We start from the raw sequence: 16205 nt of genomic DNA, 5'->3' as shown, positions 1-16205 counted from the left end.
CACTGTGATCCCTACAGGACACACACACACACACACAGAGTCACAGGCATATATACACACACATTATTCATTTCAGATTATGACAGTCTTCATGTACCTACACTCGGTACTTCTTACACACATTGTGCAGAAGTTAAATGCTCTCACAAACAAACCTGTATTCAAATAGATTTCTACAATATCCTGCCTGCTGGTCATTACTGTAATTTCAGCATTACATCATCAGTAACATTTACCAATCATCTGCAAGTGGCCTGGTTGTATCTATCTGCAACCCCCAACCCCCCCAACCCCAGTCTGATGATAATACAAGCAAGCTGCACCAGAGCTCAGGAGAGCCTGGTGGATGTCGCATTAACACATGGACTAATCTCACACCTGCAGTCAGGCCAGTTGTCTTTGAAAAATGCAGCACTGCCTCTCTGTGGTTACAAATGGGTACTACAATTCTGCAACCAGCAACCAACCAGCTTGCAAAAAGAGAAATGATGCTGGGGCTAAATATCCCACAATGATATATACCACTTTAAAGTATCTGAGAACTGAGAAAGGAAACAAGATACATTTTTATGATTATATTGGGCTATTACAGACAAGGCAAGGCAATTTTGCCATGCTGAGTATGACTGAAATATCATTCTTGCTTTTATTTCCTGTGGTTCTTTTCTTCAAAACGTCAAAAACTACCAATGTTCTAGGAGACAACGTAAAAAAAAAGGTCTTTGCAGTGGAAATCTGTTGGAGGGATTGAACACCATTCTTCCAAAAGATATTCCCTCACTTGGTGTTTTGATGATGGTGTTAGAGACCACTCTCTGCCACAGAGCATACCTGGATGTTAATTGCTTAATTGTACCATGCAGTGCACCTGTGTGAAAGCATCTGCACTCGTTATGTGTCTCCACTCATATATTCAAGTTTTTCCTTTCATTTGTCACCCATGTATACTTCTTACAACTCTCAATATTGCTGTAACTGTTTCTTCCTGGGAACAAGCTGAATTTTATTAAGGAAAGGGAGTAGATGCTGCACTTTATTTATTTATCATTTATTTCTTGTCAAGACTACACAGGTGTATAAATAGGCTGTATTAGTAATAATGGCATCCTCCTCTTGAAAAGCATGAAACATAGCATAAACAACTGGCAAATTCATTTTACATAAAATGTAATCATGGCTGTTTTGGTGGTAAATCTGACCAACAATGGCATATTTGTAGTTACTGGAGCAGTGATTCATTCTGCTAAAGAGACCAGTGGTCTCAAGGGGAACAAGGGGGTAAAACATCACCTGGCTAAGGCAAAGGAGGAGGTGTAGCTGCCATGTTCTCCCTCTCCAGTTGCCTTCTGTCTTCAACCTCACATACGACCTCTTCTTCACTGTCGTGACCAGAGACTGGCATTTCTGGCATGCAGAAAAGAGTAGTTGCTTAATCTGCAGGTTCCAGATGAGAAGGAAAGCTGCATTGATGAATGGAGTTAATTTTATCAGTAGTGGCGTCAGTATTGGGATGATCATCCCACGGGAGGGTACTTTTGTTTTGCTCCCACAGTGCAGTTGGCTCTGTGATTATTACACTTAAGAGCTGTGCTCACCCTGAGAGCAGCACAATACATGCACCCATAGCAGTAGCAGATGGCCAATACACAAAAAATTGCAATGACAGAAGGGGGCCCAAAAAGTTTTATGTTCCCTTCCAGGGAGAATGTGATGTTTTCCTTGATGGTAACAGCACTGCATAGGAGCCTGCTGGTTTGCTGCTGGAAGCTAGACTCTGACTCAGCACTAATCCTCCTTGAAAGCTCACTGCCACACTGACCAGCCAAATAATCCCCAAACTGATGTGAACATTATCAGAATTAACCATCCTGAGGTAGTGGATGCCTTTACAAATGAATATGTAACGTTCTATGGCCATTAGAGCCAAAGTCATCTGGGAGGTCAGGAAAAAACAACGCAGCAGACAGAACTGCACTGTGCACCAGCATCCATAGATCTGAGTCTGCTTACGCACCACAGAAGGCAATACAACTAAAGTGGTTACAAAGGTTATCCCAAAACCACTCGCTGATAAATTTTTTACCAGAATGTAATGTGGCTGCCACAGTAGCTGCTTAAATCTCACCGTCAGAAAAAAGAGCAATCCATTTGATATAAATGAAATAAGGGCACAGGGAAGAAACACAAGAAAAAATGCAAAGGAACTGTTCTCTGAAAAAGAGAAGTCCCAAGAAAGAGAGATAGGTATTTTATCCACATGTTGAATCCAGTCACCTGTAGCTGTGTTGTTGGATGAATTAGAGAAAGAGCTGTTGATGTAAATGCTGCTTGTCCTTGCTGAACAGTGAAAAACTGTTTGCTTCCTCAGAATGTGTAAGTAATGAAATGAATTCAGTGTGAAGAGGAGGGTCCATGAGTACATCAGTAGCTACCAGGAGACATAAAGAAAGGTGGTTCCACCAAGAATGAAATGATCGAATGAACAGGACAGAAGAATATGTGTATTCACCCAGTGCTTTTGCTGTCTTGCTGGTCATATTAACACCACACAAAAATATAGAGAGAAAACTGCATTTGTATTTCATTGTATTTCACTTAACTACAATATTTCATCCACTGGTCACAATAGAAGAGATGTGCAATGTCTGTAACTTTATCAGAATAAAGACTGATATATGCAGTATAATATCTGACCTCCTGTCACACACAGTGAAATAATTATCTGAGAGAACTACAGTGGATTGTGAGTAGTAGTCGTACTTATCTTGATCTGAGAACCTTTTTAAGATTTTCACTGTAAATAGACAAATCTTGTAATTTATTTTCTGTATTGTTTGCCCTAATAAATAATGATTAAAGAAATCATTTCAGAGATGGTAAAAGCTGCACATTTTCATAGAAATGAACCCCAGAAACAGCAGATGGCTGCACAGAGTTCATAAATGATGACTAGTGGCAAAGGTCAAGCCAAATATAGCAATACCAGGAGACATCCTGAGAATCACACCACACTGTGTCAGTCATCTGTGTTTCAAACTACAGTATCCAGCTGTGCTGAGCCTTTAAAATCAACTACATATCTGTGAGGCAATTTTAAAGATTTACATTGTAAGAGTGAGTAAATGGGCAGGGGCTGGGTGCCATATCAAATGTCACCAGGCTTTGCTGTGACACTAAAAAAATGTTAAAAGGTTAAATCTCAAAGCTGTGTCCTGGTCATTTCCTCCTCTTCATGCAGCCTTTTTAATGCCAGGTGTAAGAAAGTCTGTGGATAATGGAGGCACTGAAGGAAGTGGGTAATAGAAACACTGCTGCTCTGATGAGGTTTTATAATACAGTGTAATACAGTGCATCAGGACCACTTGTGGAATCTACTGTGCCAAATCTGAGAAGCTAATCATCTAAAATGTAGTGATGAGGACTGAGAGTCATGGGGATTCAGCTTAGAAGATCCAGTGCCCCCGTGAGGCCAACAGCCAGACTGTAATCACCTCCTCCAAGTCACAGTTGTATCTCAAATCTTTAATATTTAAAGTCTGACTGCTTGCCATTTTACTTATACAGCGTCATTTACACATTTATTCCATATACACCAGTGAAGAGCTCATCATCTATTCTACATGGATGTTAAGTTTCACTGGAGGAGGTCCTATGTATAAAAGATCTTTCCAACAGAAACAACTGTAACAGTAACAGTGAGAATTCATGAATTTATAATGTGCTGGGTCATTGATCGTTGCTGGGAGACATATAGTTGATTTGGTGCGTACATTATACTGTATATGAGAATTCTAAATAAAATGTGAACTGCTTTTCTTCAATATATCACATGCAGTAACAGCACTAATGCATCAAACTCATCTGATCTGTGGTGCTCTTTCTACAATCCAATTACAGTAACAACCTACACTAATGACACTTAATACTGATGGATTGATGGATTGAATATTAGTATGTGAAATCTGCACTGATAATCATTCTCCTGCAAGAGCTAATAATGGCTAGACTCAGTAAGTCATAAATGCATTTATTTTTAAATCAGATGCATATGTAATATAAAAAGTCACTGGAGATACACAGTAATAGTAACTTTTAAATTCAACGTAAAGGATAATTCTGGTATAGTTCAGCTGGTGGTCTCCATAAATGTGGTTTTTGTGACCCTATGTCTCATGATAACTTTGCATTCGCCACCTCTGTTGTAGAGAAATGAGGAAACGTGCACTTGCGCAGAACAGCCTACGTCGGGGCACTTGTTTCTGAGTCTGACTGACAGTAAACACAGGCTGTAGCCAATAGGAATGGTCATTATGATAACCAAGGAACCTACATGTGGCTCAGCTTGCACGCTCATGCAAAGTTATCATGAGTCATCTAGCCACAATTGCCAGATTTAAATATACTGGAATTATCCTTTAACTCTATATTGTTAAGGTAAATATGTGATGTTTGACCACTTTTCTTGACAAACCTATGAGATTTATGTTGGAAATGAACAGTGACCCTTCTAACAAAACAAATATGACTTCATAGATGCAATCTCATATCAAAGTAAAGCCATAATTAATAGTCATGGCCATCATGGTTGGTCTTTCACCTTTTTGTCCTTGCAAACAAACAAAAAAAAAACACCACAACACATTTTCCCACCTATGCAGCCTCAACTTTAAACAGCGACTGAAATTTATTTTGGAATTAAATAAAGTCTCGTACATTTCACAGCTATAGGAGCCTACATAGTAAGCAAAACAAAGTCTACTCTTTGTCCATGTGCAGAACTACACCACAGGGTAGTTCCAGACAGTCTGTTGTCATCATGTGAATGGGGGGTGTGGGGTGTGGGGTACGGCTGGTGGAGAGAAGACGGCCCGAAGCCAGAGAAAATACTCCCCAAAAGACTGAGTGATGACAAAAAAAAGAAGATGATGAGGTCCTCAATTTGTGTGGCATCAGGAAGCATTTTCATGCTAATTCCTTCCTTCCAAAGTTCATCGACAATTTGAAATAAAAACGTGACAGTCTGCAAAATATTACCATGCTTTAAAGGCAGATACCTGAAGTTCTTTGTAATGAACACATACAGACTGGATTCATTATATTTTAGAGATACTGTATGGTAAACTGTTTTTTTGATTCCTCCCCAAAGTCGATATTTGACATTTTGCGATATTAATCTAATTTGGAAATGTCTCTTGATGAAATTCTTGAGTACAGCGTCACATCCTGTGGCTTCACTCTGAGCCCCGTCATTCCATCTCCTCACCAGATTTAAGATGGCCGTCACAGACTTAAGACAGCACAGCCTGGGCGTTCTTGACGCCAACCAGGTTGTCTGCACTGACAGACCGCCTCATAGCGGATTTACTCAGGTCCTTGTACTTGTCCTCACACAGCCTGGAGATTGCCTGGAGACAATATCATAAGCACAAAACTGTTACTGCCTAAACAGCAAAACCAGGAGAGATGCCAACATCAGATCAGTGAAAACAAAACATTCTGAACTTGCAGCAGAGGATCTACTCACCTCCAGTTTCTGGGCACGCTTGTTGCTGAGCGGCTCAAGCGGGAAACTGAGGTTGTTGTCGTCAGCTAGTGAGCGCAGGTCAAAGTAATACTTGGCATAGACGCTGGCTGGGACATTGATGTTGAACTGAAGCAGCTCTAGGAAGTGACGCTCCATCTCATTCCTGCGTAACATGGAGCAAAGCAGAGAGTTTTTATGAAAAAGGTTACAACATCAGGCTGTAACATGTTAACTAACACTCACATGTCCTCCACGGTGATATCTTTGAGGATCTGGCAGTAGTCGACGTTCCACACAGCCTGGTCGTCCCAGACTTTAGAAGCCAGCAGGATGGCACCGAGAACAATACGCTTCCAGTTACAAGGACAGATGTCCATCTCAGCGTAAGTCAGCAGCCTTTCTAGGTACACCTGGAAACACAGCACACACCCACCTGTCACACATGATAGTGACAGAGATAAGAGCAAACCTGGTGCTGTGAACTTACCAGGGTGACAATTGCGCACTCTGCAGTGAGCTGCGCAGAGCTGAAGAGCGTCCTTATGAAGCGGTAGATGAGCTTGTGTTCCGGGTCGACCACAGAGTAGTCATCTGGAACCTTTTCTCTCTGTTGGGCAGAGAGTCGTCATCATCATCATCATCATCATCATCACTGGTCCATCGGCAGAGTAAAAGGTAAAATCGCTGCATTATGTAAATGTCTCAACTCACCGATAGAGGGTGCTTCTTCTCATCGAATATATCCAGCGAGCGGTTTGAATCTCTGCAGGAGAATAAAGTTTTAACATTTCAAAATCTATCCATCTATAACACAGAGGGAAAACAGTATGACAACAACTGTAAGAGGAGAAATCTGTGACACTATATCAAACTTTTCCTACCTGTTTTTTATATGATAGTATATGGCCAATGCGACGCTGAAAAAGAGAGGAATTGACACAGACAAACAATGAAAGACTGGATGTGATTATACTCTCCCTCCTGGAGGAAACCAGTGTGTTAAATTACAAATTATTCCTGTGAAGATGTTTAGAAGACGGAGGTGAAATCACTCACCATTTGATCGTGCTCTTGAGATTTGGCTGGCTGACTGTGCTATCGTCAATGAATATTGTTGAGCAGGAGCTGTACTTTTTCGTCAGGAGCCCTGGGGACATCTGGTATAGATACAATGATATGTGTAAAGGAAAAGGCCTCACTTTAATACTTTAAAAACAGAATTTCTGGGTTGGGTTTCAGTTTGCTGGTGTTTCTTTCTGATGGCCACAGGCTAGAAGTAACTGTCAGGCTCAAAACAAGAGCCTAAACTGCATCCAGCACATGCAGATGTGTCACTTACATGATTCAGGTAGTTGCTTTTCCTTTTCTCACGCACTGAAATTGGGAGAAAAAAGTGTGTTACACTGGGAGATCCAGAGGAAAGTAAACAATGACATCTTTCAAGAGAAATACTGCTACCGTCTGTCTGTGACTTGTTGAGGAAGAGGGTGCTGGCTCTGGGGTGGTCTGATGGGTTGGCCTCCTGGGCTAGTTCTGTAAGAAAGCAAGTATGATTTAGTGCTGAAGTGTAGATTAAAAATGAAGGGGAAAAACCCCACATCATAGGGTAAACCCACCGTCTGGGAGCTCCCTGTCGCTGATGTGCTGCAGGTAGGTCCCAGTGTCTTCACTCACGTCCTCGGTGGTGGTGATGGGACACTCCTCCAGCTCCACCTCTCTCCTGTGGATCTTGGGACTCTCTCCGGGAGAGATGCAGCAAGACACCGAACCTCCCATGGTTGACCTACAACAGTCCTGCTACAACCAGCACTGTTTCCCATACAACTGAGGAGGAATCACCTGCTAATCTTGACTTGGCACTGACAGGGCTGCAGAGTGTAGTGTAATCTCAATCTTTTCAGTGGCAGCTAATAAATGTAAAAATCTAAGTAAACTAGTTAAATCTGAGTCTAGTTTGGTGGAAGGAGGTTTCACATAAACCTACATTCAAATCTTTAAAATGATCTAATTTTAGTTTAGTGTATTAAAGACCAGTCAATCCTGAGTGTTTGGCTGCAGAGTGAAAAATCTAGCCTCTGAGTAGGATGGGATCTATGTAATGACAGCCAGTAACTGTGTATCTGCGGTATGTGCAGGACAGCTGACATATTCAGGGCGTGTGCGCAGCATAGCACTGGCGCACTTTAATAAGAATTACATGCGTGGACTGAATAGGTTTGGACGGTGGGTAACTTATATCAAGTCATTTTACGGAACAGAGGGCAAACAATACAAAGTCACAGGCTCCTCTATCTCCCTCCATGGCTAGCCGGCTAACGCTAGCTTCCGCACCTCAATCCATTCTTGGCTTCTTCAACAGCATGGATCAATCCATTTTCACTGCAGTTGAAGTCTCTGTCACAGTTCAAATGCTTTCCTAGCAGACTAATATACACACTCACTGCCTGGGAAGACCAGTCTAAAGATAACTAAGGAAGCGGAAAGATAGCTGGTGCTGGAATTTTAAAAAGATAACCAACGTTAGCTTTCATCTCGTCGCATTTGCAGGAGACACGTCTTGGATGTCAAATCCACCGAAGCAGCTCAGTTCAGGGGTAACTTCCGGCCACTGCATTTCAAAGTAAAAGTCCTCGTCTTAAATTGGAATAATTTTAACAAGCATTATGTACATTACAGACAATATAAAACATTTTGAACATTCTCAATGCATTGTAATCATGAGTGCTGATCATTTTAAGAATAAGTCTGTTGTTATTTTACAATTTTCCTGCTGTCAACAAATAGGTAAAGAACTCAAGGTGTTGCCATCAAATGTGAAAGAAAATGAAAGGCGACAAATTTTCAAATTGATGTTTTTTTCAATTTTATCAAACCATTCCTGCAGCATACGACAAAAACCTACATAAGATCTATAATGCTAACAGTTATGGAAAAAAAAAAAATTTCACTCCACGCTTGCTGGACTTGAAGAAACCTCAGCGCCTAGTTGACTTGCAATGAATTTCTCTGCTGTTATTTTGAGTGTAGGAACGCGAATGCAACGGAAACTACGTCGCTGCTACGTCCAGCCAACTTCACAGACCTAGTGGGCTTCATCTGCAGCCCCGCCCCCTTCATTACGGAGAAAACACGGCCGTTGAGAAAAACCAGTGAGGACACGCCCACCACGAAACCAGGCATTCTCGTTGGTCACGTTTAACCAAGCTGTTACGTGATTGGCTGAAATTGCTCACTGAAGCGTCAAGAGTGGGTGGGAGCGTTTTGAATCACAGCGACGCTTGAAATGGCTACAATGTGATGAAAACAAACCTACAAAGTTGCTAGGTCTGATATGATGATGCAGAGAAGTGGTTTGATATTTTGGAGAAAACATAAATGATGGAACGAAATTAAAGAAAAATGGACACCAAAGGAGTTCATAAACTCCAGAAGATGGCAGTAATGAATCAGTAAATCAGCTTTTAAACCTCAAAGAAGAAGAAACCCACTGCGCATGAGCATGGGAACACAATAATTACATGGTGAAGTTATTTCACAGTATGGCTCTCGTTCCGTATGTAGAGAATTCGTTACCTGCGCTTTCCAAACTCCACAATTCATCAGCAGAGTTTTATTTCGCCAAACATAACCTCCGTCTTTCCCAGGACTGGAAAAAGCTGGGGGTCGCAGCAGTTGTGTGGGATGCAGTAAGTGATACATTAGTTACTACTGTTCGCCATTCATCATTAAGTGTTTGATTAAATGCGTGTTGTGTGTGTTTTCCAGGCAGTTGTCATGTGTATGTACCTGGAGCTGGGTAAGGTGGAGTTGGAAGGGAAGGTGGCGATTGAACTGGGAGCTGGAACTGGACTGGTGGGGATTGTGGCAGCCCTGCTGGGTGAGTTTTTCACTACCAACCATTTAAATTAGATAATATAGTGTTGGCAATTGGAAAATATATTTAAAAGTTAAAGTCAAATTTGCACAGAAATATTAGAATAGTTTTTTTTTATAAATGTATCAATCACTGTCATATTTTTTATATTTTCTAGGTGCCAAAGTGACCATCACTGACAGAGAGCCTGCCCTGGACTTCCTCTCTGCCAATGTGAAGGCCAACCTGCCCCCAGACTCCCAGGGATCAGCGACTGTGTCTGAGCTGACCTGGGGTCACCACCTTGAACTTTACCCAGCAGGAGGATTTGACCTGGTGCTGGGAGCGGACATTGTTTACCTGGAGGACACATTTGTGCCGCTGCTGCAGACTCTGGAGCACCTGTGCTCAGAGACCAGCGTTGTGTTACTGGCCTGTAAGATCCGCTACGAGCGAGATACAAACTTTCTGAGCATGCTCAAGCAGCGGTTTGGAGTTGAAGAGGTCTACTATGAGAAACAAAGGGACATCCATATATATAAAGCTTGGAAACTGCCACCAAGGAGGGACTTGTGACTGCCTTCTTATTTGTAATAATGTCTTGTTTTGCATAAGAATTAAAGAAAACATTTTCAATTCACCAAAGATTACCAGAAACACATTTATTACCAGCTGCCAAAAATGTAATATTTGAATAGCTCTGACATAATGCACTGTATTATACAAGTTGGTGCTGACATTTAGAAATTGTGAATACAAAATTCATGAAAAGCAACATAAAAAAGCATACTATGTCATGACTATACATAATACCTAAAAGAATACAGTATGACATTCCATTATCATGAAAATATCCATTTTGTTCACCATGAAGTCATCGTGATTTTGATTTGGTCGCACTTTGCAATCCTTTTGCAGGGAGGTTGATAGGTGCAATCGGGTTGTACTTGGTGAGATTTGAAGCTCCACACAACTAATAACGTGATCAATGATCATGATCAATGTGATGATGCCTTGATATTTAATAAGCAACAAAACACTCACATTTGTTACTTTCAAGTAAAATCTCAGCGGCGTCCCACCTTGCAGCAGCAGGCTTTGCCTGTCAGTGTTGCATGAGATTTTCCTGTTAAATCATGTGAAATGTTGTAGGATTGTATATGCAGGGAAAGTGCACATGCCACTTTGTAAACCTGTAAACAGAATTTGGAGACAGCCCCTGCTGATGCCACTACAAAAGAGGTCCTGGTATCTCGGTTTCTTATTATCAATTTACAAACATTCAACTGCACAAATTATTTCTCATAAGTTGTACAGAGTTAATGTAGGCTTTCCCAATAAACAAGGTGATAATATTAAATGTTCAAAGACAATAAAACACAAACATACCAGGCTATCCATGATTCCAGTAAAGGGGCATGTGTCTCCAAAATTTGTTTAGAAATATGCAGACAAAGTATCTCTTCCATTGCATAACATGTAAGGCTCATTTTTTTGGTTTTTGTTCAAAATCCAGGAATTAATGAAACAAATTTTAAAAAGTGGATTGACAGAATAAAAAATATGGCCAAAAAAATATTTAAAAACCAAACACTGTAAGTTAACCTTCTTTTTTTAAACATTATATACTCTGGTGTATGAGCAGCAGCTCATTTCTATTTTATTCCCATTTGTTGACTTACTAGAGGCAAACTATGCCAAAACAAGACGTTGTTTACTGCAGACTTACAGGGAACTAACTCCCACTGTAAATCTGTTCAAAAAGATCTGCTCCTTTTTATAACTCGGGGGATATTTCTGTGACGATAGTTAAAAATCTAAATCAGTGAACCTCAGTAATGTGATTGGGAACATGCATTGCAGACCCAAAAACATTTGAAGAGATCAGTCTTGTGTCTTCCAAATTCACCACTGTCCAAGTTCTACAGTCTCTTCATGTATTTTAAAGCTGCAATTAACATGAACACAATGTTACAAACTGACTTAATGGTTAGCTTTTTTGTTCATGTCATATCAAGGCAAAGTAAAAAGTTAACTAACAAAAAGTCAATGGCATTATGAGAGCAGACAATCTAATACATAAACCAAAACACAGCTCAGAGATAAAATATCCATGACACAGCCCATCTACAGTTCAAAGCATTGGTAAGTAACAGATGTTAATGCAAGAGCTCAGTTACGATTACAAATGTTGCACGTGAAAGTAACCTCTCAAGATGATCCAAGTGTCTCTAGGAGATCAAACTGTAAAAAGTTCTGTTGTTAGTGGTGATGGTGATCAAGCAGTTCCCCGTTGCTGGTGATGTTGCCCGGTGTGTCCAGGCACCAGTGACTGTAATGTTTCCCTTTGGTGGCGCAAAAACGAAACGAAAACAGCCTCATCGTCTGTTCTATCACTTCACCACAAGGACCCTGTATAGTTGTAGTCTCCATCACACTGCCTCACCCTGAAACTGATGGGAACAGAATTGGGATTTCAAATCAGTGAAGTGGGAGGTGTGTGTTTTTATTCTATTCCTGGTGAGTCACTTTACAGATTTTCAGCAGTCTTTAAAAAGAAAGCAAAAGAGTAGAAAAGGGGGCGGGAGTAGCATCCAGATGCATGGCTCTGTGCTGAGTCTCTGTACATGGGGACAGACGGGCACCTGTGGAGCCCCTGGCAGGCGTTTGGTGGCATTTTTCTACTCAGATTTGTGGCAGTACAAGTCTTTGAGGGCTTTGAGTTCCTCAATGAGGGTTTTGTTCTGGTTCTCCAGCACGGCCACGCGGTTCTCCAGACACTTGACGTACTCCTTCTTCTTTCTGCGACATTCGCGGGCTGCCTCTCTGTGACATAAAAACCATGTGTGAGTATGTGTCTGCAATTAACCCCTCCCTCTCCTTTTTCTGCCCAGCCCTCCACTTCCATCTTTCCCCCTACTCATACATTGACATAGACTTTGAAGCAGCATCTCGAAGCTAATATGCAATTCAGATCCAGAGGCTGTGATTATGTAGCTGAGAATCTTGTCAACAAAAACATCACAGTGTCAGCTGTGTTAGCTGGAAAAAATGTAAGCATACAAAGTAACAAACACCATCAGTCAACCTCTTAATACTCTTACCTGTTTTTCATAAGTCGGACCTCCCTTTTACGTGTGACCTCCTCTGTGGCTCCTGCTGTGCCCAGAGCGGGTGAAGTCGCCATGACCACCCCAGGAGAGATGGTGCTGGTGGGGGCTGTGCGGATCTGATAGGCCTGGACATCACCAGAGGCAGCTGACAGACATAGATTGTGCTTTTCAGTAAGGAGACACTCATGACACACCTTCCTGTTCTAACTGGTACAGCATCCTGTTTCAAAGTGCACTGCAAAACTCATTCATTCATTTTGTTGAATTAGTTCCTCACCTTGTACAACCACTTGGTTGCTGGGCACTAGGATTTGCTGCCCATCGCTGGTCTGGGCGTATTGCAGGATGGTGGCACCGGGCTGGGCTGCAGCAGCATTGGCCATGGTCAGCGTCTGGAGACCCTGCACTCCATCTGTGCCGTTATTAGCCAGCTGGATGGCCCCACCCTGGGTAATGGCAACTAGAGAGGGACATCATCGTGTGTTAGAATCAATCTCAAAATAACAGAGGTGATGCTCTCTAAATCCAGTGCATCAGTGCAACATTTTCTATCTATTATACTGTCCATGTACATTCAACTGTTTAACACAAGACACACCATTATTGTAAAGAGCAAAAGGGTGCTGCTTGATAACAGGAAACCCGACACGTTTCAACAAAAACCACTAGCTTCCTGTGTCACAGTCCAAAAGTACTCACTGTACTGGCCACTGCTGGTCTGATAGATGGGAGTGGGCATGGTGACTGTTGTGATGGCAGGGGCTGAGTCATCCTCTGACTTCTCTTCCTCAATTCGAGGCACTGCCGGCACATCTGAAGATAAGTCATTCAGAATCTTCCTGTAGATGGGAACAGCCGTGGAAAAATCTCAGCAAACATTTTCCACATTAAAAACAAGCTCTTACATCCGCACATATTCTCAAAATTTATATAACCCCTCTCCTCGGAAACTCTTCAGTCATTCTCACAAATACGTCTACAAAAACTGATTCATATTTTTGTTGATAAGATGCCACACAGACCTGTAAGAAGGTCGTCTGGACAGGATCTCTCTCCTCTTCTGAGAATCTGTCACGCTGTCAACAGACTCCTGAGAGTCCTCACTCTCAGCAACAGTCGAAATCTGCCAGTGAACAAAAGTCAGAATACTTTAAATTCAACAGCTTTCAACAAAAAGTAAAATAAAACCAAAAAAAGTTATTACGTGCTGCAATAAAACAATAATAACTCCAAAACTTGTATTTTTTTCCCTCCTTTCACCTGTACTGTCTGGACTTGTGGGGACTGGATGACAGAGGGCTGTGCAGCTTGGATCACCCCGTGCACTTGGACTGTCTGACCGTTGGGCAACTGCACAAGAGTCACTGTTGGACTACTGGACGACACCTGGCCTGCAGCTATGGATGCCTGCAACCATGACAACCCAAGATCACACACTGTCTGTATGCAAAGTTACAAACAGTTCTCAGCAGCAGCCACTGCTCTTCATTCCAGTACTTTACAGGAAGTAATTCTGCAGCATATACTATATTGTAACATGAAAATTCAACAGTGGTGATGATGTTTACCTGAGCCAGGGTAATGTGCTGGGCCTCAGACTCTGAGACAGCTGTTTCACCACTTTGCTGTGTGTCTGCACCAGCCTCCATGGTCATTAAAAATCTGTAAAAAGTAAGAAATTTCTCATTAGTATAGTCGTCGTCATGCTTTAAGTAGAGCTGTTAGGCACAAACAGTGAGAAAGTCTATGATGCACAGGAGACACTCAGGAGAGGTTGTCTTATCCACAACTTCAGTGTTGATGTCCTAAGAGGGTGTGGCTTAGCTTAACATGTTAGCATGTAATTCATTTATAAAACACCGTAAGCGAGTTTCCTTGCAGAAACAGGAAGGATTTGTTCTAACTACAATAATTTAAAAGCATGTTGCAGAGCGACGTGCAACGTTAAAATGCCGCCTTAAAATATGATGTTACACGCTTTTACTTGCCACAAACGCCAAAGGCTAAAGCTAACTCCCTCTGATAGTTACCAGCTTGAACTTAGCATGTAGCATGCTAACAAGCTAATAGAAGTGCACTAAATGTTAGCACCGCTAGCAGCTAATTGTTTAACATCAAGACTCTCCTTCAAGTCATTTTTATTTTCAGTGTTTAACAGTTTGGCGCTTTACAGTAAGACTAAAATGTAGTCAAATCTAATGCCACACTTGCTAACATTAGCAACGCTGGGTGCTAGCTGTGAGCCTACAGTATATGGAGGGAAATGTCTGCATGCATTGTATGCCAGTTTAGTTTGCAACTAGGGTACCCCACTTTCACTAGCGGGTTTGTTGCCTCAATTTTAGCTTAAAACAGTGTTGACATGAATTAGCTGTACATGGCTAACTGCTTCTGTAACTTATTTCTAAACTGTTTATTGATTTAAAAAAAAAGCCCACTCCCATATTAATACCTATGTCTCAGCTGGGTTGCGAGCCAGCGAGCCTTGCAGAGACTGACTCATTTTGTGAGCCTCTGCAACACCGCCGCCATGATCTCTTTGTTGGCTTTGTGCGAATACTAGGCGCAAATAACTTCTCTGGGCAGCCATCTATCTGTTTAGCAAACATCGGATGCGTATCCTCTTACCAACACAGACTCGCTTCGTCACTCCCGGGTCTACGGAGCTCCACTTTTATTCAGACCGACACGTAAGAGACCGCGTCAGGCTACACCTCCGTCGCGTCACCGAGAACAACAACACTGAGAGGAGGACGAGGGAGACGACGACAGCGAGAATCATCTCTATCGACAGGAGTCGAGTGGAGGCGGAGAGAGCCGGAGAGTCACGAAGGCTGCCGAGGAAACGAGCGGAAAACACGGACATAGCCGAGGAAAGCGCTTGATGCCCTCGAACGTATCTGAGCATGCGCCAGGTTGTGTAATTATGCAACACAAATTCAAATACAGAATAGTTTTATCTATCAATTTACATATCTGTTAGAGACTAAAAGAATAGTTATCTACACGTGTAAAACGGAACATGAAGAGGATGCCAAAAAAGACAAACTGATTGTAACTGATAACAGCAAAAGTCACAGCTTCCTTCTTCGTGTGTATATACTCTGCCCTTAAAAAATAAATTACTTTAAAAAAAACAACAAAACAAAAAACCAGTATTAATAGTATCGTGTCCAAAATCTTAAACAGAATATTAATTTGAACTGAAACACATGTATGCTTTCTCATATATCTTCACACTTACGATCAAATGATTTTTTTAAAATATAAAATTATTACCTTATTATTAAATATTAGTTTTGCTTGATACAACATTAATTTTGAGTGAGGGTCACGTTCTTGGGGCAGTTTTGAAATTCCTGGGCTGTGTGGCTGATGTGGTCCACATGGTGGCAGCAAAATCCCTCTTTATTTCTTCCCACCATGACAGCCAGCACTGACACTGTCTCATTATGATATGTTTAGGCACATGTTCCTTTTATCCCAGCCTGATATGATGAGTTATCTGTGAATGAGATTAGACTTAATTGTGCTGCTGGCTTTGTACCACCAAACCACATTGTGATTTTAATGAGGAACCAGCAGGCCCTGGCTGTGTGTTACTTATAGTGTACTATTTACAGTCCTCGTGATTCACATAACATTTGCTTCTCCTTGGTCGCCGACTCCAGCCATAAAATGTACTCATTAACTCTGTCACTCGGCGTGTGAGGAC

General features: G+C 41.7%; 3 protein-coding genes across 4 annotated transcripts; 1 reads left to right on the top strand and 2 right to left on the bottom strand.

The window, feature by feature from the left end:
* Positions 1 to 4011: 4011 nt before the first annotated feature.
* On the bottom strand, positions 4012 to 8111 carry LOC108873042 (cyclin-Y-like protein 1). The gene is made up of 10 exons (XM_018661059.2): positions 7141 to 8111; positions 6983 to 7057; positions 6864 to 6898; positions 6581 to 6681; positions 6406 to 6441; positions 6236 to 6287; positions 6012 to 6131; positions 5768 to 5934; positions 5525 to 5687; positions 4012 to 5405 (listed from the first exon to the last, which is right to left on the bottom strand). Exons 1-10 carry the CDS (start codon positions 7298 to 7300, stop codon positions 5289 to 5291), a joined length of 1026 nt encoding a protein of 341 aa, XP_018516575.1. The 5' UTR covers positions 7301 to 8111; the 3' UTR covers positions 4012 to 5288.
* A 707-nt stretch (positions 8112 to 8818) lies between these two features.
* mettl21a (methyltransferase 21A, HSPA lysine) lies at positions 8819 to 11971 on the top strand. Its single transcript, XM_018661057.2, has 3 exons — positions 8819 to 9210; positions 9290 to 9401; positions 9556 to 11971. Exons 1-3 carry the CDS (start codon positions 9043 to 9045, stop codon positions 9951 to 9953), a joined length of 678 nt encoding a protein of 225 aa, XP_018516573.1. The 5' UTR covers positions 8819 to 9042; the 3' UTR covers positions 9954 to 11971.
* Positions 10025 to 15285, bottom strand: LOC108873038 (cyclic AMP-responsive element-binding protein 1). 2 transcript variants are annotated; one of them, XM_018661055.2, is made up of 8 exons: positions 15119 to 15285; positions 14059 to 14152; positions 13751 to 13897; positions 13513 to 13613; positions 13190 to 13329; positions 12768 to 12950; positions 12482 to 12635; positions 10025 to 12203 (listed from the first exon to the last, which is right to left on the bottom strand). In XM_018661055.2, exons 2-8 carry the CDS (start codon positions 14143 to 14145, stop codon positions 12059 to 12061), a joined length of 957 nt encoding a protein of 318 aa, XP_018516571.1. In that variant the 5' UTR covers positions 14146 to 14152; positions 15119 to 15285; the 3' UTR covers positions 10025 to 12058. The 2 variants fall into 2 exon arrangements, with proteins under 2 accessions (XP_018516571.1, XP_018516572.1); XM_018661056.2 differs by lacking the exon at positions 15119 to 15285 and adding an exon at positions 14943 to 15100.
* Positions 15286 to 16205: the final 920 nt, after the last annotated feature.

The sequence above is a fragment of the Lates calcarifer genome, linkage group LG7_2 (assembly GCF_001640805.2).
Source record: "Lates calcarifer isolate ASB-BC8 linkage group LG7_2, TLL_Latcal_v3, whole genome shotgun sequence".
Taxonomy (NCBI): Eukaryota; Metazoa; Chordata; class Actinopteri; family Centropomidae; genus Lates; species Lates calcarifer.
The sequence above is the reverse complement of the archived record's forward strand: the minus strand, read 5'-3'. Positions and strand labels throughout refer to the sequence as shown.

What these genes read in the sequence shown, in the direction of transcription:
- LOC108873042 (XM_018661059.2), bottom strand. Translation starts at nt 7,300, where the DNA reads ATGGGAGGTTCGGTGTCTTGCTGCATCTCTCCCGGAGAGAGTCCCAAG. An exon ending in AAAGCAACTACCTGAATCAT is followed by an intron (nt 6,682 to 6,863) that starts GTAAGTGACACA and finishes TATCTATACCAG; the next exon opens with ATGTCCCCAGGGCTCCTGAC. An exon ending in AGCGTGCCCAGAAACTGGAG is followed by an intron (nt 5,406 to 5,524) that starts GTGAGTAGATCC and finishes TATTGTCTCCAG; the next exon opens with GCAATCTCCAGGCTGTGTGA.
- mettl21a (XM_018661057.2), top strand. Translation starts at nt 9,043, where the DNA reads ATGGTGAAGTTATTTCACAGTATGGCTCTCGTTCCGTATGTAGAGAAT. An exon ending in CAGCAGTTGTGTGGGATGCA is followed by an intron (nt 9,211 to 9,289) that starts GTAAGTGATACA and finishes TGTGTTTTCCAG; the next exon opens with GCAGTTGTCATGTGTATGTA. An exon ending in GATTGTGGCAGCCCTGCTGG is followed by an intron (nt 9,402 to 9,555) that starts GTGAGTTTTTCA and finishes TATATTTTCTAG; the next exon opens with GTGCCAAAGTGACCATCACT.
- LOC108873038 (XM_018661055.2), bottom strand. Translation starts at nt 14,145, where the DNA reads ATGACCATGGAGGCTGGTGCAGACACACAGCAAAGTGGTGAAACAGCT. An exon ending in AGCACATTACCCTGGCTCAG is followed by an intron (nt 13,898 to 14,058) that starts GTAAACATCATC and finishes TCATGGTTGCAG; the next exon opens with GCATCCATAGCTGCAGGCCA. An exon ending in CAACCAAGTGGTTGTACAAG is followed by an intron (nt 12,636 to 12,767) that starts GTGAGGAACTAA and finishes TATGTCTGTCAG; the next exon opens with CTGCCTCTGGTGATGTCCAG.